The sequence below is a fragment of the Mobula hypostoma genome, chromosome 13 (genome assembly GCF_963921235.1).
Source record: "Mobula hypostoma chromosome 13, sMobHyp1.1, whole genome shotgun sequence".
Classification (NCBI taxonomy): Eukaryota; Metazoa; Chordata; class Chondrichthyes; order Myliobatiformes; family Myliobatidae; genus Mobula; species Mobula hypostoma.
In genome coordinates, this window is record NC_086109.1 from 22,571,211 (window position 1) to 22,597,676 (window position 26,466).

Below are 26,466 nucleotides of genomic sequence, written 5' to 3' on the forward strand. Positions count from 1 at the left end.
TTAGGACTAAAATTAATGGTTAAGTTTGCTCCATTCTAACCCAGGGCCACTGTACGAAACTATAGCTATTTTAGTGCTATACCCCTGAGATCAGCTGATTCAGCTGGGAAAGGTTGTTTTTCACCTCAGTCGGAGAAAATGCCACTGGGGAGATGGAGGTGGAGTTGTTGATTTTCTGGACCTTGGCATAAATATCTGTGCTGTGTGACGTCACATGCTGGAAAACAGCGTACACACGAACAATGACATGAAATCATCAAAAGCCACTGAATATTTTCATGAAGAAAACTATTAATTGTCCATTGTTGTCATTAATATTTTAGAGAAGGTTCATTTTCATAAACAGTTCTTATTAAATATTGGTAACAATAGGAAAAAATCACCATAATGTATCACTGCGGACAATTATTTCAGAATAAATATCCACATTCTCTTAATCTGAACACCACTTTAAACAAGGTAATCCTTAATCACATCATATCTGGCACAAGGTGTGTACATAAAATAAACTGTGTGGTTGAATTTCAAAACCTCAGAGCACGCAACTATAAACTTGGAGCTGATGGATGGAGTCCAGTCTTCCAAGATCCACATGTCCTGCTCTGAATCTTACACCTTTAAGTCTTTGAGATCTTTAGAATTCTTTAATATTTCTCCTGCCAAATTTGTGACTCCAAAAAAATAAATAATTCAACCATTTATTTTTTGGCTTATCGCTGTATCGTTACAGATCCTCCTACTGCACGGAATAGTGGGCATTTAACCTACGCGCTTTCAATTGAAGGGGTTCAAGGATGCCAAAGGAGAGCTTGTTGCAAAAGAAGAGGTGTGGCAAAGTGAACAGAGGAATGAGCATCGGCAACGGGAGACTGCACTCTTTTGAGTTTGCCTTAAATAGCATATGAATGCAAAAAGAACACTCATTTTGACTTCTCACTTTTATCCAGTGAAACCACTAAAGCAGATGAAACTCTGCCTTGTCCTTCTCACCTGTGTGTTTGCTGATCTATAATGCCTCCTATTTTGGGAATGTCTCTGGTTTAAAATTCTCAATTTTTTTTTCAAATTCCACTGTGGCTCTACCCCTGCTTCTGCAGTCCTCCAGCCTTTTGCAATATCTCCAATGGCAGGCGTATATGTATCCTAGATGGTAGCACTGGTGACTATGCCATTAACTGCTCTGAGGTTTAGAGTTCTCTTTCTTTCTCGTTTTTTCCTAACTAACTTAACCTTTTAAGCAAAGCTTTTGTCACCTGTCTCAATATCTCTAAGTAGCACAGTGTTGCATTTTGCCTGATAACTGCAAAGTGCTTTGGGACGTGTTTGTTACATTCAAGGCTTTATACTAATGCAAGTTGTTGTCGCCAAATGTACTAAATCTGCTCTCCAACACATACAAGGCTAAATTTGACCCCTCTCCTCACTACGTTATCAACAGACAAATCAAAATGTTTCTCAAAATCTGCAAACAATGAGGAAATCTACTGACATGTTCTTACAAGTTTGAGGTTTACTTTAGAAAACATCTTAAATGTGTTTTTTTCTGTTAGTAAATTTGGAAATTAATATTAAACCTGAAATCTGAGTAAGATAAAGAATATTAAAACAAAATCACTAAGATACATGGCTTCCTATCAGTTAGGATTGTTTCTGGAAACAATCATGAGCAGTTTAACTATTTAACTTTAAATAATTTGGTTAACTTTACTCACATATATTAAGCATCATGTTTTGGTGACCTGCTCGTTCTAATACAGCTGTTGGACATCGTAAAATCAGTGGCTATGTTTTGTTCAAGGAATTCTGATGTTTCTTCTGCAATCTGACCAGGTATCCTGAAACCCAGTCCTGACTGGTCTAACTTTGGACTGGAAGCATCATAGCTGGACCTGGTTTCTGCATTGCAACCTGTCCTCTGCAAAAACTGCATAAAGTTCTCCTCAATGGACCCTTCTCGGCTCGGTAGCCGGAGATCCTCTTCCAGGGTCTGTTTGAAGAGACAGGTGAGGTGCTTGCTCAATTCCCCCCTGATCTGTCGATTGAGGCATCCGTAAAAGAAGGGGTTAATGCTGAATGAGGTGTACCCGATCCAAGTAACAATTGCTTCCCAGAGGCCCGAGGGGATTGAATTTTGGGTCATAGCAGAATGCAGGTGAAAAGCAAAAAATGGCAGCCAGCAAAACACAAACTGGCCCCCAACCAGAATGAGGATAATGGCTGCTTTTCCCCCTCCAAATGTCCTTTGTGGGGAAACCCTTGGTCCTCCAGAGCTGGTGACCATGGTGGACCTACTGCTGAGTGATTCTGACCTCTGCCGTGGTGTGTCCATCCATGTGGGCAGGGGTCCGTGTTGCATTGCCGCTACCCTGGCCACCTTGAACATGTTGCAGTAAACTATCAGGATAATTAAGACTGGGAACAAAAAATAAAACAGGCCAAAGAACGTTATGAAAACCTTTCTGTATATCTCTCCATCCCATCGCAAGGAGCACTGATTGTTCATGCGGCCTTGGGAATTCCAACCCAAAATTGCGATTATTGACATTAAAATGGCTTTAATCCATATACAGATAATGACAAACATCACTAGCTTCAATGTCACCCTCACTTCATATCTCATTGGATGTACTATATAGTAGTATCGCTCAACATTAATGGCCAGGATAGATAATATAGATGCACTAATGAATAACATGCTTAGGAAGAGGTATATCTGACACAAGGTGTCACTGAACTCTATGTTATCAAAAAGAGCAGAGCTCGACACCATCCCTAAAGGCATCAGGATTAAGACAGCTGTCAGGTCCACTAAGCACAGATGGAATACAAAGACAAACTTTTTGAATAACGGAGTCCTGATAATTACAAGCATCACAGCAGCGTTTCCAATGATCCCAACTAGGTCGACCAGCAGCATCAAGAAGAGGCCAATAGACTGTGAAACAAGATCCCTGTCTGCGGACACCAAGCTTTTATTGAAGAGCATGGAAGTAGGAGAGACCCTTTGCTGTCTTCCCGGAGTGGAAGTATTCCATTCCCATTCCACAGAAACTGGGGCAGCCATGGATAGGTAAAGTGTTGGAAGGATGGAGATCCTAAAGCCGTTCTTTCTAGTCCATCACCCATCCTCTTTAGGGGTAGTAGCTTGCTTTGCGGTCAGTGGACTCTTCTTTCTTTTTAACCATGCACACTTTGGCTAGCCATCAATATCAACCAATTAGGCAGTTGGCATATTTAATGAAATAGTTTCAAAGTGGCTTAGTTACCTCCAAATTGTGATGTGTGCTAGTTTTTATTATCCATTAATCATGACTTGAAAAGATTTAACGTGCCTTCACCAATCCAGCCCTTTAATCTTCCGGCTTATATTACCAAGTAGGCATTGGGTTCAGAACATTCATTTCCAGGAAACCTGTATAGTTAAAAATGTAAAAAGAGTTAAGTTCACATAGATATACAGTAGGTGTTGTACCCAGTTCTTATATGCCCACTTTTCCAAATGCATGATCTGATCAGGGACTCAGAATTTATATATGCCTCATTATTTATTTGTTTATTTGTTTGTTTATTCTTTTATTTAGAGATACAGTGCAGAACAGGTCCTTCTGGCCCAACGAGCTGTGCCAGCCCACAGCCCCCTTATTTAACACTAGCCTAATCACAGGACAAATGACAAATGACCAATTAATCCACTAACCAGTACATCTTTGGATTGCGGGAGAAACCCATGGGGTAATGGGGAGAACGTACAAATCCCTTACAGGTAGCATTGGAATTGCATTCCGAACCGCCCCAAACGTATTAGCATCACACTAACTGTTACGCTTCCATGGCACCCACACTTGAATACTCTGAGCCTGTAATTTCCGATCAAGGCAAAGTTGCTGATTTGCATACCTCATATAGAGATGGTTAAGTGACTCATTAATTCTCCAGAACCTTTCCAATAACTACCATCCCTCCCATTTGTCTAACAATCTCTTTGACCCCTACTATCAGGCAGGAGGTACCATTGCATTAGCAAAAAAACTGTTAGGATAGGAAACAGTTTCTTCCTCCAGGCTGTATGACGACTGAAATCTCTGTCACCACCCGAGTCTCATCACGTATGAAACGCCTGTGACATTATATTATTTAGTTTTTATCTTGTATCTTGTATGCACCTTATGATCTGTTGATTTATTTGTGGTAATAATACTCTATGTGTTATGTGTGTGAGTTACATGTACTGAGTTGTGCACTTGGCCTGAAGGAACGTCGTTTCATTTGGCGGTATACATGTGTATAATTGAAAGACTAATAAACTTGAACACAAGAGAGGAATGTGATGAAAACGTTTTCAATGAGTTCATTGTCAATAAATGACAAGAAGTCTGCATCATACTGAACAAATCCAGGATTATTTTCATCATGCAAACACGAGGAGTTCTGCAGATGCTGGAAATTCAAGCAACACACATCAAAGTTGCTGGTGAACGCAGCAGGCCAGGCAGCATCTCTAGCCTGGCCTGCTGCATTGACTGTGCCTCTTCCTAGAGATGCTGCCTGGCCTGCTGCGTTCACCAGCAACTTTGATATCCATTATCTTCATCATGTTTTGTTAATACTAGCATTAATGCAATGTGGCTGTAATATTCACCATCCACCTTCCGAAGCTTCCTACATGGCACTAGCCAACCCCAATGTTAAGGGCACTAAGCTCAAAACATCATTACACAAACAAATTCCTAACTAAATTACCTACCCTTCCAACTGAAGATTCCTCTTCATCACTAGATCAAAACCCTGGAATCCCTACAAGCACTATCACAAGGGCTCACCATCACAGAGAACCACCATCACATGGATTGTGGCAGATCAAGAAGTTAATTACCGGTTCGTAGGTTAAGTGGTCATTGTAAATTGTCCTGTGATTAGGCTAGTATTAAATGAATGGTTGCTGGGCGGCACAGCTGATTGGGCCAGAAGGGCCTGTTCTGCATTGTAAAATCAATAAAAATCATCTTCTCATGAAAAACTAAGGATTGCGTATAAAAGCTGACTTTGCTACTAATACTTTCAGCTCTAAAATAAGCACAAACTTTTCAAAGGAAGGAAATGGACTTCAAAAATAAAGCAAAAATACAGAAAATAAAAAGGAATTATTATCAATAAAAACTTCCAAGTCTTTTCAAACTTGGATGACATTTTCTATTGAGGACTATGAAGCACTGAAATAGCACCCCCAATTACAATAATCCTAGAACAGTTAGAAACCCTTCTGAAAGAATAGCTACAATGGCAATTTAGTTTTCTAGCACTGTGCACCTTTTATCAAAAGATCAAAGGAACTCTTTTCTTTGAATTTAATTAGCATCATTGTAACTTTGATCAAAAAGAATGAGTTTGTGCCTTTTGTGTCGATGCATGTTCATGCAAATGTGAACATTATCCTCAGCTCCCACCAGAAAATTTGGTTGCAAATGTATTTATAACTAGGATGAAAATTACCTTATGCAGAGAGGAAATTTTATCCAATTTTAAAAAAGGAGTTTATAGGAGAAGTATTATTTATGCGTAAGTGGCAATGTTGGCAATTAGTGTCTTATTTGTGGAGGGCCTACTTCTTGAACCATAAAGCTTGTTAAAGCCTGCAGGTCTTTAGTCAGCCATTTTGGAGGACCATCAAGTTCAGGACTGAAGTTACATTTAGATTAGACAGGATAAGAAGATGTATTTTCTTCCACACAAAAGAACCAGTTGTGTTCTTACAACAATGTGAAATTTGACAGTCAATTAGCTTTAAGATATTTTTTGTGAAATAATTCCAGATGATCAGAAAAATAGCATCATCATTGTACCACTGCATTTTCTGGGAGGATCTATGTCAATTAATTAGCACAGATGTTGATTTTGACATTCAGGGGTCAAAAACAGAGCAAATTCTTCAAAAATTCTTTGTTCGAACTGAATTAGAAAGAGGCATTGAGAGGACTGGAAGGTTCTTTGGTAAACAGAATCACTCACACAAAATGCTAGAGGATCTACGAAGGTTAGGGAGCGTTTATGGAACGGAAAGAACAGTTGATATTTCAATTCCCGATGAAGAGTCTCAGCCTGAAGCATTGACTGTTTATTCCTCTCCATAGTGCTGCCTGACCTGCTGAGTTCCTCCAGCATTTTGTATGTGTTACTCTGGATTTCCTGCAACTGCAGAATCTCTTCTGACTCTGATAAACATTTTGTCAGTAAACCCTGATTTGCAGATTGAAAACTATTTTGGATGGCATTTGGTGACATGCTTACCTATTTTTGGTCCCTCGCATCACTGGGGCAACAAAAAATGTAAACTTTTCTAGGTTTTAACAACTCTTATTTTTAACTCATTATCTGGTTCTGCATTGGACTGCTGATAGAAAATATATTTTTCAAGTGTGCCAAGTGTGGTGCAATCAGAACTGAGCCAATCTATTGCACTACATTTTCATGTAATAGAGAATTTGCATCTTCAGAGTTTAAAGTACAAACAGTTTGTATTAACCCTGCTGTTCAGATATAATGGGTGTACTGTTGGCGTGACCCTGTTCGTGTCAGCAGAATTCCTGTCTGCTGGAGTTCCACCCATGACAAACTATTTAATCTGCATCAGGATTAATAATTTGTGTCCTGACTGCTCTGTGCTTATCACCAATATCAATGTCTGTATTAGGTCCTGTTGCTGGGATTGTGAATCACCAGCTTCAAGCAGTATACTAAATAATGGTTCAAAGCCCGAACATAATCTCCATTTATCAGTGACAATTAGAACTCTGGTGAAGTCAATTTTCTCATTATCAAATTGCTTAGTTTATTTTTATTTATTATTTCTTCCTGATTTTTTTTCCCGTAAAGGCTCTGGATAGTTAAGATGAGCTCCATGGGGCTGAGGTTTGAAGTCTATCCAGGCAAAATTGTATCCATGAATGCCCTATCAAAGGAATTTAACAATATATCTCATTCTGCTTGCTCTTCCCCAAGAGTCAAACAATTTCCCCCTTTGAGGTAATTATCTTAATTTTCTTTATAAGTTTTTTTTAAACTGAATCTCTTTCTACTGTATTTTCAGGTGCTCCATTCCATATAATAATTACTCTCTCCAGCTCAGTGCAGTGCTTTTGTTTACCCATTATCTTAAACTGAGTCCTTTCAATATCCCAACACTTCTACTCATGGAAACTACTTCTGCTTCTCTGCATTATGAAAACTCCTTACAAATTTGTTTGCCTCAGTTTTCCACAGTCAGGTTGGAGGAACAACACCTTATATTCTGTCTGGGTAGCCTCCAACCTGATGGCATGAACATTGACTTCTCTAACTTCTGCTAATGCCCAACCTCCCCCTCGTACCCCATCCGTTATTTACTTTTACACACACATTCTTTCTCTCACTCTCCTTTTTCTCCCTCTGTCCCTCTGACTATACCCCTTGCCCATCCTCTGGGTTCCCCCCCCCCCTTTTCCTTCTCCCTGGGCCTCCTGTCCTATGATCCTCTCATATCCCTTTTGCCAATCACCTGTCCAGCTCTTGGCTCCATCCCTCCCCCTCCTGTCTTTGCCTCAGTTTAATCTTTTTTTAGAAATACAGTCCTTCCTGGCCAATGAGCCCAGGCTGCCCAATTATACCATGAGTCTAATTAACCTACTAGCCTGCACGACTTTGCAATGTTGGGGGAAACCGGGGCACCCTGAGGAAGTCCACACATCGCAGGGAGAGCGTATAAACAGTGAACAGCGTACTTGAACCTGGGTTGCTGGTATTATAATAGCATGACGCTAACCACCTCGCCACTGGGCTGCCCTTCTGCTAATCTTCTTTGCTCTAAAGGAAATATCACTCATTTTTCTAGTCTTTTTGTGTGGCTGAATCCTTCATCCTTAGAATTAATCTGAAAACAAAATTATCCTGCATCTTATTGGAGACCGTGCCATCTCCCTGATCAGTGGTGTTCTGAATTTGATATATTTTTCCAGCTGAAGCTGAATTAGTAGTTTATATGCCCTTGTAAGATTGCAGGCTTAAATATTACTACCGGTTTATAAAGCACTGAATGATCTAGAGCCAAAATACATTTCTGATCTCTTGCTGTATTATGAACCTTCCTGAGCTCCCAGGTCATCTGGGGTGGGACTGCTTACTGTCCCCAGGGTCAAAGCTAAATAGGGTGAAGCAGCTTTTAGTCACTATGCACCACATGCTTCAGAGGATCTGATGTTTGCCCCAACTTTAAGCTCTTTTAAATTGAGGCTTTAAAATTTCATTTTTTTTTCTTCTATGCTGTAGTTTGTAGAAAATCATAAATAATCTTTTTAAAAAAATTTCATTTTTGCTGTAGCTTTTAATTAGAATTTCTTGCACTGCAACTTCTATCCCTTTTTTAATCTATTTATCATATCTATTTTTGTGTGATTTTATTCTTTTGTATTGTCTGAAATTTGATGTTTGATTGTTCTATCTTGTTCTATGTAAAGCACTTTGAACTGCCTTGTGTTTGAAAGGTGCTGTACAAGTAAACTTGCCTTGTCTTTAAGTTTTGAAACCCACACCCCCGTCTCCTTCACATTTTATTGATACTGCTAAGTCATATAAATAAATAACTTGTGTTCCTTTATGTTCTGAATCAGTTGGAAATGCTTATTTCATTATAAGATTTCATCCTGTTTACTGAGAAACCACTTACCACACAGTAGCCTGACTGCTTTATAACACCAAATTTTCAGTGTTGAGTTGACATTGTTGATTTTACTGCCAGTAACTAAGTACATGTGTTAAATAAATGGTTGTAAACTTCTTTGCTTTACTATTCTGAATCATCTTCACCATAGAACACTTCAGCACACTCCTCACCAATCATGGTGCCAAACCAGGCTAATCCCATCTGACTGTATTTGGTCTATATCTCAGTGGTACTTGCTTGAACATGTACCTGTCTAAATGCCTAAACATTGCTATCATATCTGCTTCTACCATGTCCTTTCGAAGCACATTCCTGACACCTAACACTCTCTGTGTAAAAATCTTGCCATATACACTCACTGACCCGGCTGGTGGCGTAGTGGCATCAGCGCAAACCACTGCTGTAACTTGCCTCGTACGCGATTCCCCACTACGTCAGAGAGGCGTGGAGGGAAATCGTCCGCTAACCGGGGAAACTCCAGATGCGACATACCTTTCCTTTTATACACTCACTGGCCACTTTATTAGGTACCTCCAGCACCTAATAAAGTGACCAGCAAGTGTATATTCATGGTCTTCTGCTGCTATAGCCCATCCACTTCAAAGTTCAACATGTTGTGCTCTTCTGCACACCACTCTTATAACATGTGGTCAATTGATTGATTGCCTTCATGTCAGCTCAAGCAAGTCTGGTCATTCTCCTTTGACCTCTCTCATTAACAGGATGCTTTCGCCTACAGAGCTGCCACTCACTGAATTTTTTTTTTGTTTTTTTGCTTCTTTCTCTGTAAACTCTAGCGATTGTTGTGCATGAAAATTCCAGGAGATCAGCTGCTTCTGAGATACTCAAACCACCCTGTCTGGCACCAACAATCATTCCACAGTCAAAGTGACTCAGATGACATTACTTCCCATTCTGATGTTTGGTCTGAGCAACAACTGAATCTCTTAACCATGCCTGCATTCTTTTATGCATTGAGTTGTTGGCACATGATTGGCTGAATAGATACTTACATTAACAAGCAGGTGTGCAGGTGTATCTAATAAAGTGCCCACTGAGTGTAAATCTCCTTTAACCACTCCCTCTTAATGTGATGTTCTACCCTGATACTTCTACCCTGGGATGAAGATTCTATTTTTTAGTATAATTTTTATTGAGTTTTCAAAATGAATACATGAAAAGATAATATCTACCCTCCCCCCTCCCCTTAACCCTTCCCCCCGATATATACTCCTACCTAAAAAGAAAGAATGAAGAAAAAAAAAGAGAAGAACCGCCTGGATATTGGAAAGTTTCCACATGCTCCATGGGATTCAAAATAAATTTAGTATATTTATTTATTACTTTCCCCAAGGGACCAAGATCTTTATCATCAGAGCAACTAAATATGCCATCCTATCTTTTGTAAATAAGGGTGCCAAATATTCAAAAATGTTTCATATTTATCTCTTAAATTATAAGTAATTTTTTCGAGTGGAATAGAACTAGCCATTTCATTGTTCCAACGATTCATACTTAAAATACGAATCAGATTTCCAAGTAACTGCTATAGCCTTCTTAGCTACTGCCAGTGCAATTTTTATGAATTCTTTCCGATATTTATTCAATCTAAGTTTTGGTTTTATCCCTGGGATGAAGATTCTGACCATCTACTGTATCTGTGCTTCTTATAATTTTACATACCTCTATCAAGTCACTCCTCAGTCTTAGACTACTCCAGAGAAAATAATCCAAGTTTGTCCAACTTCTCTTTGTAACTAATGCTCTTTCATCCAGTCAATATCCTGATAAACCTCTCCAAAGCCTCCATATTTTTCCTGTTAATGGTCAAACAAGCAAGCAATGCTCCACGTGTGACCTGAGCAAAGTTTTGTATCTCTGGTCAACACTCTGACCAAGAAAGGAAATATGCCATACGCCTTCTATACCACTCTATCTACAAATGCTAACCACCTTCAGAAAGCTGTGGACTTGCACCTCAAAATCCCTCTGAACCTCAATGATCCTAAGACTGCTGCTAATTACTGTACACTCTCCTCTCATATTTCACCTCCCAAAGTACAGAACCTCACACTTGTCTCGATTAAACTTCATTTATCTGCCCACATTTCCAACTAGTGTATACCCTGCAGAATTGTTTAACAGCATTCCTCACTATCCACCATTTTTTGTGGTATCTGTAAATCTTCTATGTTCATAGAATTTACACCAGGGAAGGAGCTATTCAGTTCATCAATCACTTTCCATTACTGAATCACCATAGTCACCACCTCAGGATCCATAAATCAATAACACATTAGGGAATTCAGGAGAAACTGCTCTACCCAGAGAATGGTAAACTTGCTACTACAAATGCGAGTTGAGGTATAAAGCACTGAAGCATAGATGGATTCAAGAAATGGAAGATGTTCACCCTAGGAGGAAGGAATAAAATGAAGATGGATGGCAGGATTAGAAAGAATGAGAAAGACTAGTTAACCTAAATGGTCTGTTTGTATCTGGTAAATTTCCATTTAATAATCACATCTGCTTCTTCTTTAATATGCACCTTTCCATTGTCAATTATATGACCAGTTCCTTTTCAGATTAATTTACAATCCCGACCTCTAAAGCCATACAACTGATAATCCTTTTTTTTTGTTTAACCTTTGCTTCCAGTGAAAAACCAGCCTCTATTCTATCTGTCAAGGAAAGAAAAACATTGTCTTTCATAAAGCCTCAAGGAGCTCTACAGACAAAAAAATGTATTATTTTTTAAGTGTTTTCCATGCTGCAGTGTAGAAGTGTAGGAACCAACCTGCCTACATTAAGCTGTACAGACAGCAAGCTACTAATGATCAGCTTCTGTGATGTTTGCTGGTGGATAACTATTGGCCAGGAGAACTGGAATGACCCCTGTCCTTCTCTGAAGTTGTGCAATGAGATCTTTCACATCCACCTGGAATGCCAGTACTGGACTATCATCTATACTAAGCCCTTTATCCCAAATACTCCTGACTGTGTTTCTAGTTGAAGAGTTCTTTAACCATTCTAGTTTGCACCCTCACCCACCTCCATCTATTACCCCCGTCACTGTACTGCAAGCACTTTAAACTACTTGAATCACACACAAAATGCTGGAGGAACTCGGCTGGTTGGGCAGCATCTATGGAAATTAATAGATAGTCAACGCTTCGGGTCGAGACTCTTCTTCAGGACTGTCAATGCTTTGAGCCAAGACCCTTCTTCAGGACCTCCTTTAACTACTTTTGATAATGCATTGTTAGAACATGCTGGTATTTATGTATTTATGCACATTTTATTACATTAACCTCTAACTTCCTTTTTTATACAATTGTTTATTCTTTATAATTATTGAATAATTAACGAATGTTTTTTTTGTTGCATGTCGGGCCCTAACCAACACATCACAGCAAAGTCCTCATACGTGTACATATGGCAAGTAAAGTTGATCCCTGATCTTTGCTCCTTTAACAAACTCCAGATCTCCAGTGGTGCATCGGTAGAGCAGCCAATCAGAATTGTCCTACAGTAACAACTAAGCCTTTTTATGCTCAAAGATTTCAAGTGGATTTGAGTCCATACACTGCTGAGAGCTACAGTCTTTCTGGCCTGGAAGCAATCTTATTTAGTGAGCCTTTGATCTCTGCACTTTTGTTTATCCAGAATTCCAGAAAACATCCTTCATTGTACTCCGACTGTTCCGAATCAAGATCTACTTGGATTTATATACAGTGCCTATAAAAAGTATTCACACCCTCATGTTTTACTGTTTTACAACATTGAATCACAGTGGATTTAATTTGGCTTTTTTGACAGTGATCAGCAGAAAAGGACTCTTTTGTGACAAAGTGAAAACGGTTCTCTACAAAGTGATCTAAATTAATTGGAAATACAGTTGAAGTCAGAAGTTTACATACACCTTAGTCCAATGCATTTAAACTCAGTTTTTCACAATTCCAGACGATAGAAACTTTGTGGGCAGAACTGAAAAAGCGTGTGCGAGCAAGGAGGCCTACAAATCTGACTCAGTTACACCAGTTCTGTCTGGAGGAATGGAACAAAATTCCAGCAACTTACTGTGAGAAGCTTGTGGAAGGCTATCCAAAATGTTTGACCCAAGTTAAACAATTTAAAGGCAATGCTACCAAATACTGACAAAGTGTTTGTAAACTTCTGACCCACTGGGAAAGTGATGAAAGAAATAAAAGCTGAAATAAGTCATTGTCTCTACTATTATTCTGACATTTCACATTCTTAAAATAAAATAGTGATCCTAACTGACCTAAGACAGGGAATGTTTTCCAGGATTAAATGTCAGGAATTGTGAAAAACTGAATTTAAATGTATTTGGCTAAGGTGTATGTAAACTTCCGACTTCAACTGTAAACATGACAAATTCTGCAGATGCTGGAAATTCAAGCAACACACATCAAAGTTGCTGGTGGACGCAGCAGGCCAGGCAGCATCTCTAGGAAGAGGTACAGTCGACGTTTCGGGCCGAGACCCTTCGTCAGGACTAACTGAAAGAAGAGCCAGTAAGAGATTTGAAAGTGGGAGGGGGAGGAGGAGATCCAAAATGATAGGAGAAGACAGGAGGGGGAGGGATGGAGCCAAGAGCTGGACAGGTGATTGGCAAAAGGGATACGAGAGGATCATGGGACAAGAGGCCCAGGGAGAAGGAAAAGGGGGAGGGGGGAAACCCAGAGGATGGGCCAGGGGTATAGTCAGAGGGACAGAGGGAGAAAAAGGAGAGAGTGAGAAAGAATGTGTGTATATAAATAAATAACGGATGGGGTACGAGGGGGAGGTGGGGCGTTAGCAGAAGTTAGAGAAGTCACTGTTCATGCCATCAGGTTGGAGGCTACCCAGACGGAATATAAGGTGTTGTTCCTCCAACCTGTTCCTCAACTGTATATTGTTTCATTTGATTGTAGTAAAAATACACCTGTATCTGGAAGGTCCAACTGCTGGGAAGTCAGTATTGTGGCAAAAACTACACCGTGAAGACAAAAGAACACCCCAAAGAGCTCTGCAAAAAGGTTATTGAAAAGCACAGGTCTGGAAATGGATATAAGAAAATTTCCAAGTCACTGAATATCCCTTGGAGTACAGTTAGATCAATCATCGAGAAGTGGAAAGAATATGGTACAGCTGTAAATCTGCCTTGAGCAGGCCATCCTCAAAAATGGAGTGACTGTGCAAGAAGGGGACCAGTGAGGGAAGCCACCGAGAGACCAATGACAGCTCCGGAGGAGTTACCAGCTTCAGCAGCTGAGATGGGAGAGATTGCCCGGGTGTGTCACCAATCACAGCTTTATGGGAGAGTGGCAAAGATAAAGCCACTGTTGAAAAAAACTCACATGAAATCTCATCTAGAGTTTGCCAGAAGGCATGTGGGAGACTCTGAAGTCAGCTGGAAGAAGGTTCTATGGTCTGATGAAACCAAAATTGAGCTTTTTGGCCATCAGACCAATCACTGCACATCATCAAAAACACACTATCCTTATTGTGAAACACGGTGGTGGGTGCATCATGTTGTATAGATGCTTCATTGCAGCAGGCCCTGGAAGACTTGTGAAGGTAGAGGGTAAAATGAATGCAGCAAAATACAGGGAAATCCTGGAGGAAAACCTGGTGCAGTATGCAAGAGAACTGTGACTTGGGAGATTTGTTTTCCAGCGAGACAATAACCCCAAGCATGAAGCTAAAGCTACAGAGGAATAGCTTAAAAACAAATAAACAAAAACCAATTTTCCCTCGGGATCAGTAAAGTATGACTATGACTATGACTATGTTCTGGAGTGGTCAAGTCAGAGTCCAGACCTCAATCCTCAATCCAACTTGAATTTGTGGCTGGACGGGAAAAAGGCTGTTCACTCATGATCCGCGTGCAATCTGACAGAGCTTGAGCAGTTTTGTAAAGAAGAATGGGGAAAAATTGCAGTGTCCAGATGTACAAAGCTGATAGAGACCTATCCATACAGACTCAAGGCTGTAATTGCTGCCAAAGGCACATCTACTAAATACTGACTTGAAGGGGGGTGAATACTTCTGCAATCAATTATATTGTGTTTTATATTTGTAATAAATTTAGATCACTTAGTAGAGATCTGTTTTCACTTTGACATGAAGGAATCTTTTTCTGCTGATCAGTGTCAATAAAAGCCAAACTAAATCCACTGGGACTCAATGTTGTAAAACAATAAAACATGAAAACTTCTGGGGGTTGGGGGGGGGAGGTGAATACTTTTTATAGGCACTGCAACTCTTTTAAAATTGTTAACTATCCCTAGATGGATCACAGAGAACAAAAATGAGCAGAGAATTGAACACATTTTGGACATACAATAGATTTTAGGAGCATATTAACGTTTAAGATATCGAAATATTTAAGTAGGGTGTTATAGGATTTAATAGCCTGCTGCTGTCTACACGGAGTTTCTATGTTCTCCCCATGGCCCTGGAGGTTTGCTCTCGGTGTTCCAGTTTTTTCCCACAGTCCAAGGATGTACCGGTTGGTAGATTGATTGGTCATTGTAAATTGTTCTCTGATTAGGTTAAATTGGGGGTTCCTGGGCAGTGTAGGTTGAAAGACTGAAAGGGCTTACACCACACTGTAATTCAGTAAGTAAATAAATACAGTTGGAATCATGGTGGCCAGTGACAATGCAAAGGAAAGTGATGAGAAGCCTCAGTCAGCGCAAGCTAGTAATCCTTTGTGAAAGTGAGACAGGCCTAATTACCTTGGTACAAGGGTTTCAAATTCACACTCGTTTCAAAGATATACAATGTGGACAGAAAGTAGAGACCGTTTGAATCAAACACCATAGAAACATAAATAATCAAGGTAGCTCATTGCCCACTCAACTTTCATCTGCTTTAACCCAATAAAAATTATACCTACAATACAGCACTAACTACCATTTAGGAAAAAGCACTTTGGCAGAATTGGCTGTAAAGAGATTTGGAAGTGCTGAGGTTATCAAAGCGGCTACTGTATTTAAATAAATGCAAAGAATTTTTTTTAAATGTCTGCTATGCTCTCATTATTTTGTCTCAGGTTTATTTCCAGACTAAAAGCTTTAATAAGTTCCAAACCTTAGGAACAGCAGACCCAGCAATGGAGATCTGTTCTCAACTATTTGATTGAAAATTCTCGAGATCAGATAATTCGTTTGTAGAAACTGAAAAGAACATCTGACCACCCCCCTCCCAGTGGAAAACTGAAGAATAGACTGGGTAGTAGACAGAGGGATAAAGGGGACAGTATTGAGAAATCGGAGGCATAAAAGATAAAGGTGAAGGACAAGCAACAACTTTGCAATGCCACATTTGCTTTCTGGCCAAGGATGAATATTATGCACAGACTTTCCTGTACCCAGTGTCACTTTGTGTATGTGTTTTATTTTATTTTGCCTTATTACAATAATAAAAATAACCACATACATAAACGTACGATGCAGCATCTTTTTTGTGCTGCATGGGATCCGGAATAACAATTGTGTCGCTCTTCTTTACACTTGTGTACTGGAAATGACATTAAAGAATCTTGAATCTTGAATTTTGAATTTAGCAGCCTACTTCCTAACACATCAAAATAGGAACGTCTTCACTCAATACTTCTGAACTTCCAAATTGAAGACCGCATTTTGGAGATGGCGATTCCCTGAGTAACAATACCCTTTATTTGTAATTTGATACCACAGCAATTCTTGATAGATTTTGAGTCCTTCATCAGTCCTCTGCCAATGATGTGGGCTGTGCTGACATGCTTTAGCAATGCTGAGAGCTGCTTTGGGCACAATTACTGACCCTAAACTGGATGAAACACAACTCACAATTTTAAAATATTCATTTATAAATAAAAACAGATTACTGTCACTGTTTGCTGCACCAGAGAGATTTTATTTGGTTGCTGCAGTGATTTTGATCACCCCCATCTGCTTCTCACTAAGAATGTTTTTTTGATATATTCATTCTCAGGGTGTGGGTGTCACTGACAAGGCCACTGTTTATGGCCTATTCCTAGTGAAGGAAGTATTAATGTTTCAATTTCATCTGTAAGCTGTGAACTCTTTAGAAGAATCTGATTCCCTCAGCCTTCTCTAAAACCCCTCATCACTTCAGACTCTCATCAAACCAATCTCTTTGGTTAAGCTTTTTATCACAGGTCCTAGCATCACCTTCTGCAGCTCTATTTCATATTTTGCTCAATTTACACTAATGTGAAATATTTTTAGAAGATTCTTATTACACAAAGGTAACAAAAGAGTGCAGGCAGTTGTTGATTGCAAAATAGATTAAAAAAATTAAATCCCATGCAGGCATGAAATTGAGATTGAGAGAATTTGTTATGTAAGGACTTTAAGGGTTACAGAACCAAAGGGGGTGGTTAGCAATAAAATACAGATCAGCCAATAGAGAAAGTGGAAGATCTAAATGGCTTTCCTCCTTGTTCATATGTTCCAAAGCTTTTAATTTGAAACCAAGACTCAGATGGTAGATAAACATTATGGAAGCTTCCCTTATATGGTATATGGTAGGATTTAGTCCAGATCTATTTGATTAACTGTCCAATTAATGCTTTCCTTTTTATTCACACTAATTGCTTTGGGTACATACAAATATCCTTTATACTTCTGTGTTGGAAGTGGGATTTTCAGGAGTGTAATCAGAGAAGATTTCTTCACACACGGACTTAGTCATAGAGTCATAGAAACAGCACAGAAACAAGCCCTTTGGCCCAGCCCCTCCATGCTGACCTGATCTTCTACCTAGCCCCATCTACCTGAACCCAGCCTTCAAACCCCACCCATGTACTGACCCAAACTTCTCTTAAATGCTACGATTGAACCTACATCTACCACTTCCACTGACAGCTCATTTCACACGTGCACGATCCTTTTGAGTGAATAAGTTCTGGACAATTAGAATTTTCTCTCCAGATCACTACTGAGGGGGCAGATGAGTATATCAAGGAATACAGAACGAATGTGGAAGGACAGATATGTGATGACCCAACTGAAGGATGGAACAGAATGAGGGGCTGAATAAATAGTCACTAGTAATATTGAAAATGATCATGAGTCACCAAGGTCATTGAAGAAACAAGAAAAATAAGAAACACTTGTGGATGTAAATGCTGCAGAAATAAAAGACAAAGATAGGGTTTAGGACATGGGATTTGTTAGTTAAATCAGAAAGTTTTAAATATGTGTCAGAAATTTATTTCTCACCCCCTGTGCTATTTAAAACAATGGTGATAAAGAGTGGATGGATTCTTGCTGCACTTGGTGCAGAGCAATTTAATCTCAGTGGGGAGGTGAGTGAGCAAGTGTGTGTATGTATGTGTTTGTGGGAGGAAGGGAGATGTGCGTGTGCATACAAATGTCTGCTTGTGTGTGTAGGGAAGCGTGTCTGGGTGGGAGGTGTGTGAAGAGACGTATTTGTGTATATATATGTGTGGGGGGGGAGATAAGTGTGTGCGTGTTTGAGAGGGAAGGTGCATATTTGTGTGTAGGTGTGTTTCTGTGTAAGGTTGTGTGTGTTGGGGGGGTGTTGAATGAGTGCATGGGGAGGTGTGCGTGCAGGTGGGGTGGAAGATATACATGGGGCCAACCATGTGTGTGTTCTAAGCTCTATTTTGCCCAAGTTTCACAGGTGAAGGAAAATTAGTTCCTCTCCTCCTGGAGCTGGGAATGAACTGTGAATGGGGGGGGGGGGGGCAACACACATGAAAAAGACCAGCAACTCAGCAGGTCAGGGACCATATACGGAAATGAATGAACAGTCGACGTTATGGGCCAAGACCCTTAATCAGGGCTGGAAAGGGAGAGGGAAGATGCCAGAGTAAGAAGATGGGGAGAGGGAAGGGAGGACAAGGTAGCCAGATGGGTGGGGAAGGAGGATGAAGTAAGAAGGCGGAAAGGGCAAAGGGCTAGAGGTAAAGAAATCTGATGGGGGAGGAGAGTGGACCATGGGAGAAAGGGGAGGAAGAGGGGCACCATGGGTCATTGATAGGCAGGTGAGGAGAGGAGGTAGGAGGGCAAAATGGGGAATGGAAGGGGGAAGGGGGAGGGCAAAAATTACCAGAAGGAGAAGTCAATTTTGATGCCATCAGGTTGGAGGCTACCTAGATGGTAAATGAGGTGTTGCTCCTTTACCCTGAGACTGGCCTCATAGCGAGAAGAGGAGGCATTGGACTGGCATAATAGAAGAGGAGTGGGATAGGAATTAAAATGGTTGGTCACTGCGGATGGAGCGGAGATGTTTGACAATGCGGTCCCCCAATCTATGTTGGGTCTCACCAATATAGAGGAGGCCACATTGTGAGCACTAGATATAATTGATTACCCCGACATATTTGCAGGTGAAAAGTTGCCTCACCTGGAAGGAACAAATGAATGGATGTGAGAGAGGAGGTGAATGGGCAGGTGTAGCATTTCTGTCGCTATGCATATGAACGGGAGGGGTCTGAACTTAGCTAGAGTGACCACCGCCATCAACTAACGTGCTCATTCACACCACGTGAGGACACGCATAAAGCATAGTCAAGTCTCTCAATATCTATTAAATGCTCTGAGCAGGAGGCGGTGAGGGTGGGGTGGAAGTAAAAATCAAAGGGTGTCTGGCCAACGACCAGCGCCTGCACCTCAGATCCAGGACCGGCTCCTGTTCCAACATGATGGAACAGAATTAGAAAACCCCAAGTCAGGCAAGTGCAGGCCTTCTCATTTGGAGCAGGGGGCTGGGGTGAAAGAATCAGGTCAACCTGCCTTTGGCAATGACCTAAAATCAATGAAGGAACGATAAAAAAAAACACCCGAAATTAAACGGCCCAGCCCGAAGATAATCCTTCCTATAGCTTTCTACATCGACCCTTTACCTGCGCCGTTGGAAGACAGAAACTGGAGTCTTAAGGCGCGTGCACTCTCTCTCTCTGTCTCTCTCTCTCACACACACACACACACACACACACACAAATATATTTCAACCATTATATAATAATATAGTCGAGACAAAAATATTATAAACGATATCGACACACACGCTAAACTTCTATATAGGAATTGATAAGATGGAAATGGAGGGGAGGGTGGCGGTGGATTGAAGTTTATTTATAGTATAGGTCATTTATTTATTTATATAACGAGCCTCCATTCATAGTGCATGCTGAACCCCACGTTAATAAACTCTACCTTCTAATCCGTTTGCGGTGTGATCCAGTAATATCCCGTCGATCCACTTCCCTCGATTATTGAAAATAACCAACTATTTTAGCATGCAACCGGCGCCTCAGCACGAGGGATTTTTTTGCATTCGATGGCAGATTTGGATTTCACTGGGTTGAATGTAACACTGGCTGTTATATCCTGGGAGAGATACAATTAGCATTTTTGCAATCTTTTATCTCGCTTCGCCTTTCCTTCCTTTGGTATAGCAGTTAATGCATTTATCTAAGAAAGAGGCGGGGAAGGCACGGAATGAATGTATAGGCATTGGGCTGAACTGAGTACCTGACGTTGCAAGGATGCCGGCGCTAACCGAGGTGCTGAAGCTGCTTCTCCGTCCCGGCGCTGAGCCCATGTGCAGACGCTGCGGATCCGGCGACAAGGCTGCGCTGCTCAGAGACACTGCACACAAGTGCGGCACTGGGTCCTAGCGCCTTCCGAACATCCCCATTCAATCCAATCCAATCCAAATTAATTAAATTCAAGCGACAGGGCGCAACATGCCATCGTAAATATCCAAATACGCCACTTTGATTAGCTTGGCTATTTGGCCATAGTATATCTGCAGAGATTTAATGGCAAGAACACCATTTTCCACAATTTATATTCCATGTGTTCACTTAGTCCCGAGCAAATAGTTCAAGCTGTGATTCAGTACATTACGTCTTGTTCCATAGTTTAGAAAGTGTTAGGTTCCTAATCTATTTCAGAAACATTAAATGTTAAACATAGAGCACTGTAACTTTTTCAGGTCAGAACATTCAAAAGAAGAACGACTTTTCCACATTCTTGATCAACATTCCTCTCCTAATCAATAATATTTTTTGTTCTAACTCAGAGCTTTTGTGCTGCACTTCAAAAGTGTTATGTACCTCAAATTTCATAGAACATAGAACAGTTCAGTACAGGAACGTCGGCCCGCCATGTCTATGGCAACTTTGCCAAACTAATTAATTCCATCTGCCTGTTCATGTACGTCGTACCTATCCAAATTACCACTCAAGCATTGCTATCATGAGTGATTCCACCATCTCCTCTGGCAGCACGTTTCAAGCACCCACCACTCTCTGTGTAATAACCTTGCCTTATGAAACTCTGTCCTTCTAACCTTAAGAATATGCTCTCTTCTATTTGACATTTCCACCTTGTGTAAAAGGGTTCTGAATACCTACCTCCCATAAATTTATTTAAGTCTCTCAGGTCGTTCCTCAGCCTTCAGCACCTCATCAGATCACAGTCCAAGTTTGTCCACCCTCTCCTTGCAGCTAATTCTCTCTTATCTTGGTGGATGACTTTTATATCCTCTCCACAGCTTCCTGTTATGTAGCAAACAGAACTGTGTCCTGACCAAAGTTTTTTGCGGCTTCAACATGAATTTTCTACTTTTATATTCTACTCCCCAAATGAAGAAGGCAAGCGTACCAAATGCCTTTTTTAAGAGAGTTCTTATCTAATTGTTGCCACTTTCTGGAGGCTATGGACATGCAACCCAAAATCCCTCTATGAATCAATTTTCTTAAAGATCATGCCATTTACTATATATTTGCCATTAGAATTTGACTTCCAGAAGTGCAACACCTCACACTTTACAGGATTAGACTCTATTTCTCTGCCCAAGTTTCCAACCGATCCTTATCTTGCTGGATAATTTAACAACCTTTCTTGCTATATATATATTACAAACAACAGAGGTCCCAGCACTAAACCTTGAGAACTCAACTGGACAGAGATATCCAGTTAGACTAACACTCCTGCAGCACGACTTTCTGTTTTCTATAGGCAAGTCAATTTTGAATCTAATCTACCAAGTCTTCATGGATGCCATGTGCGTTAATCTTCTGGATCAGCCTACAATGAGGGACTTTGTTAAAAGCTTTACTAATGATCATGTTTTCGACATTCCTCATCAATCATTTTTGTTCTTCATCATCATCACCGTGCTGTGTCGAATGATATGGGAAACACGCTCTGTGACCACAATTGTTTTTGGCAAGCTCTACAGAAGTGGTTTGTCATTGCCTTCTTCTGGGCAGTGTCTTTACAAGAAGGGTGACCCCAGCCATTATCAATACTCTTCAGAAATTGTCTGCTTGGTGTCAGTGGTTGCATAACCAGGATTAGTGAAATGCACCAGCTGCTCCCATGGCTCCATGTGACCCTGATCTGGGCGGGTGGGGGGCTAAGCAGGTGCTACAGCTTGCCCAAGAGTGAGCTACAGGCTAGCGGAGGGAAGGAGCACCTTACATCTCCTTTGGTAGAGATGTATCTCCACACCGCCACCCATTTTCGTTACCTCCTTAAAAACTTCAATAGAGTTTATAAGACAGGACCCCCTCCCCACAAAGCCATGCTGACTATCCCTAATAAAACTATGCTTTTCTAACTACAAATAAATCCTAACCTTAAGGATTTTCTCCAATAATTTCCTGAAAACTGAGGTTCATCTGACTCTAACTTCCTTGTTTGTCTCTACTGCTCTTCTTAAACAAAGGAACAACATTGGCCATTCAACAGTCCTCTGGAACTTGACCTGTGGCTAATGCAGATGGAAAGATCTTTGTCAAAGCCCCAGCAATCTCTCTCCTTGCCTTCCTTAATAACCTTGGATGGATTCCATCAGGCCCTGGGGACTTAAGCACTTCTCCTTCTCTCTAGTTACTCTCTTGTTTTTAAATATGTATAAAAGGCCTTAGGATTCTCTTTAATCTATCTACCAAGGACATTTCATGGTAGCTTTTTGCATCCAACGCCCCCCCCCATCTCATGTTTCCACATTTAAACTCTCTTTTGTTTCTTTATACGCCTCAATCACTCTAATTGATTTCAGCTTCCTAAACCTTTTTCTTTCCCTTTTTGACTAAATTTGCAACATCATTTCTCATCATCCCAAACTTCGTCTGGCTTCTGCACAGAAATATGTTGGTCTTGGATTCTGACCAGCTGGCCTTTAAGTGACTTCCACATATCGAATGTGAATTAACCCAACTAACAGCTGCTCCTAATCTACTCTTCCCCAGCTTCTGCCTAATACTGGTATAATTACTCTTTTTCCTAGCTAGTACTTTACACAGAGATCCAGTTTCATCCTTATCTACAACATCCTGAAGACTTACGGAGTTGTCTGCTGCTTCCAAAAATGCTCTCTCATTGAAACTCCCATTACCTGGCCTAGTTAATTTCCCAACACAAGGTCTAGTTTGGCCCCAACCCTGGTTATGCTATCTACAAACTGTGTCAAGAAGCCAGACTGGATATATGCAATAAATCCTGTTTAATCTCAGCCTCTGGCACTCAGGGGGCCCCGAGTCAATATTGGGGAAATTAAAGTCACCCACTACAATTATCCTTTTGCTTTTACAACTTTCCACAATCAACCAATATATCTGTTCCCCATCTCATTCTGGACATTGGGAGGACTAACACCAAATGCCAGTCCAAAACCAAGTCTCAGACCAGCCGTCAGTTGTAGAAGGACTCACATGTTATAAAGATGAAGTCAGGCAATGTTTCCAACAGTGGTACAATCCTTCCCAATGAGCTTACTGCATTATATACACATTTTGAACTGAAGGTGATTGAGATGTCACCACCCACCCCAATAGCCATAATCGAGTTACCATTGCAGGTGTGAGATCAGGCTTCCAGAAAATGAACCCATGGAAAGAATCTAGCCCAGATGGTGTCCCTGGCTACATCTTTAGATCCTGTACAGATCAGTAGGTGGGGTTATTTATAGACATTTTTAACCTCTCCTTACTTCAATCTGATGCTCTGGCTTGCTTTCGGAAGGCCACCATCATCCTGCTGAGTAAGGTAACGTGACTTAACAATGACTGCCTGGTGGCTCTGACATGAAGTGCATCAAGAGGCTGGTCGTGGCATATGTACTCACTCCAGCCTCCCAGAAAACCACAAGCCACTGCAAGTCACCCGCTGCTGAAATGGGTCTACAACAGAAACCATGTCTCTGGCCCTACACCCATCCCTGGAGCATCTGGACAGTAAAAAATTATGTTACTCTATTGTTTATTGACTACAGCTCCACCTCCAATACTATAATTCCAAACAAGTTCACTTCTGAACTCGCACACCCAGGACTCAATGCCTCCCTTTGCCACTGGAACCTTGACTTCCTGAACAAGAAGTCACAATCAGTAAGAATAGGCGAATAGGCAGCAACACTTCTACCACAATTGTCCCCAAAACTGGTGTCCCACAAGGCTGTGCCTTCAACCCCTTATTCTACTCCTTATGCACCCATGACTGCCTGGGCAGATTCTGCTCCAAAACCATTTACAAATTTGTAGGTAGTACCACCCTGTAGTGGGCTGCGTCGCAAATCACGGTGAGTCCGAGCACAGGAGGGAGATAGAGAGCCTAGTGACATGGCACCATGACAACAACCTTACCCTCAGTGTCAGCAAAACAGAACAGCCAGTCAATCATGAGGTGGGGTGGCAGGCATGCTTCAGTTTACATCAACGGTGCTGAGGTGGAGAAGGTAGAGAACTTCAACTTCCTAGGAGTGAACATCACCAACAGCCTGCCCTGATCTTACCATGTTGATGCAACAGTTTGAAAAGCACACCAGTACATCAACTGCCTTAGGAGGTGAACATGTCCTCGTCGGCCCTTACCAGTCTTTATCAATGCACCGTAGAGAGCATCCTGTTTGACTGCACCGCAGCTTGGAGACAACTGTGCGGCCTGTGACCGTAAGACACCGCAGAGAGTTGTAGGCAATACTCGGCACACCACAGAAACCAGCCTCTGCTCTGTGGACTCTCTCTACTCATCTTGCCGACTTGGTAAGGCAAGAGACCCCACCCACTCTGGATATTCGCCCTTCTTCCCCCTCCCATGTGGCAGAAGTTATAAAAGCCTGAAAGCACTCTTCGCCAAGCTCAAACACAACTCTAACCTGCTGTTATAAGACAGTTCCCCAGTATGATAATATGGTCTCTTGTTCTCACAATCTACCTCGTTAAGACCTTGCACCTTATTGCCTGCCTGCACTGTATTTCATTTATTTATTATTTATTGACATACAGTGCGGAGTAGGCCCTGCCAGCCTTTCCAGCTGTATTACCCTTCAAGCCAAGCCCCACCAGCTACCCCCGACTGAACCCTAGTCTAATCACGGGACAATTTACAATAACCAATTAACCTACCAACCAGTACATCTTTGGACTGCAGGAGGAAACCAGAGTACCCGGAGGAAACCCACATGGTCCTAGGAAGAATCTACAACCTCCTTACAGACTTGATTACACTTTATTCTGCAATTTGTTAATATTTTTACCTGTATTGCCTCATGCAGTGTTATAATGATCTATATGTAAGACAGGTTTTTCACTGTACCTCGGTACACGTGACAATATACTGACTTACCAGGATAGCGTTCATACCTTCCTTATTCCCAAACTCTGCCCACATTACTTCACTGGTTGAGCCTCCCAGGATATGTTGTCTGTGTGCCTCTGTGACATTCTCCCAGACCAGAAATTGCACCCCTCTCCATCATCTCCGGATAGGATGCTTTCTACAGTTCATTGATGAAACTCGTGAGGGTAGACAGGGTCTGGAAAGTTGAAGTGGCGGTCCTGCCCTTCTCTCAGCCAAGACTCTGTAATGGCTCCACATTGTAATCCAGGCCTAACATTCGTCTGCCTTACCTGTAACACTGCTTACTTTGAAAATTATACACTTCTGCTCCTCAGTCCCACGGTGTTCGGTAACCTGGCCCTGCCAGGCCTTCCTCTCAGCCTTACCTGAACGAACATCCATATACCATTCAATCCCTCCACTCGCTGACCTGGAGCTCATGTTCCTACCCCATGATTTTCTTTATTTCATGTTACCTTACAATATAGAAGAAGGCCTTTCAGCCCATTGTCTGTATGCCAGCCCTTCGAGGAGCTCCATCAATCCTCCTCTCCTGCCTAATTTGCTGTAATTTATTCTCACATATCCATCAACTTTTTCCAATTTTCCTCTCACCCATCTGCACTGCAGGCAGTTTGCAGTAACCAGTTAGTCTATCAAACCCGCTCGTCTTTTGCAATAAGTGAAGAAACTAGAACAGCCAGTCGCAGGCAGAACCTAGAAACTCTGCACAGACAGCATCAGAGGTCTAGAATATTACAACAGTGCAGTAGCACCCTCTTCTGAAGCTTGGGCACACTTGCAGAGCAAGTTATGGAGAGTTTTTATCTATATCCAAACAATGTTCTAACAGTTTTGCTTTAATGTAGGGCAATGATAACAATGCTCTGCTCTGTGTTTTACCCATGCCAAACCTGCTCTATCAGCATGTGATGTGACTGTGCAGTTGGGAATTTAATCTTTCTCTAACCTTGGCTGTCAATGCCCTTGAATTATTTTTGGAATTTTTGATGGAAAAATGATGTTTAATCTTTAATCTTCTTGTCCCTGCCCTGGAGTACGGAATGGAATAGTGTGGAGTAAACTTTACTCTGAATCTAATCCTTGGCATATCTAGAAAGCCTAGAGCACAATACAGGCCCTTCGGCCCACAAA

At 41.2% G+C, this 26,466-nt stretch overlaps 1 protein-coding gene across 1 annotated transcript; it reads right to left on the bottom strand.

Annotated features, from left to right (window-relative positions):
- Window positions 1-1,697: 1,697 nt before the first annotated feature.
- gpr61 (G protein-coupled receptor 61) lies at window positions 1,698-20,269 on the bottom strand. The gene is made up of 2 exons (XM_063065439.1): window positions 20,212-20,269; window positions 1,698-3,412 (listed from the first exon to the last, which is right to left on the bottom strand). The coding sequence occupies exon 2, from the start codon at window positions 3,062-3,064 to the stop codon at window positions 1,718-1,720; it is 1,347 nt and encodes a 448-aa protein (XP_062921509.1). The 5' UTR covers window positions 3,065-3,412; window positions 20,212-20,269; the 3' UTR covers window positions 1,698-1,717.
- Between the last annotated feature and the right edge of the window lie 6,197 nt (window positions 20,270-26,466).

Coding starts and splice junctions, on each gene's coding strand:
- gpr61 (XM_063065439.1), bottom strand. CDS start 3,064: ATGGCTGCCCCAGTTTCTGTGGAATGGGAATGGAATACTTCCACTCCG.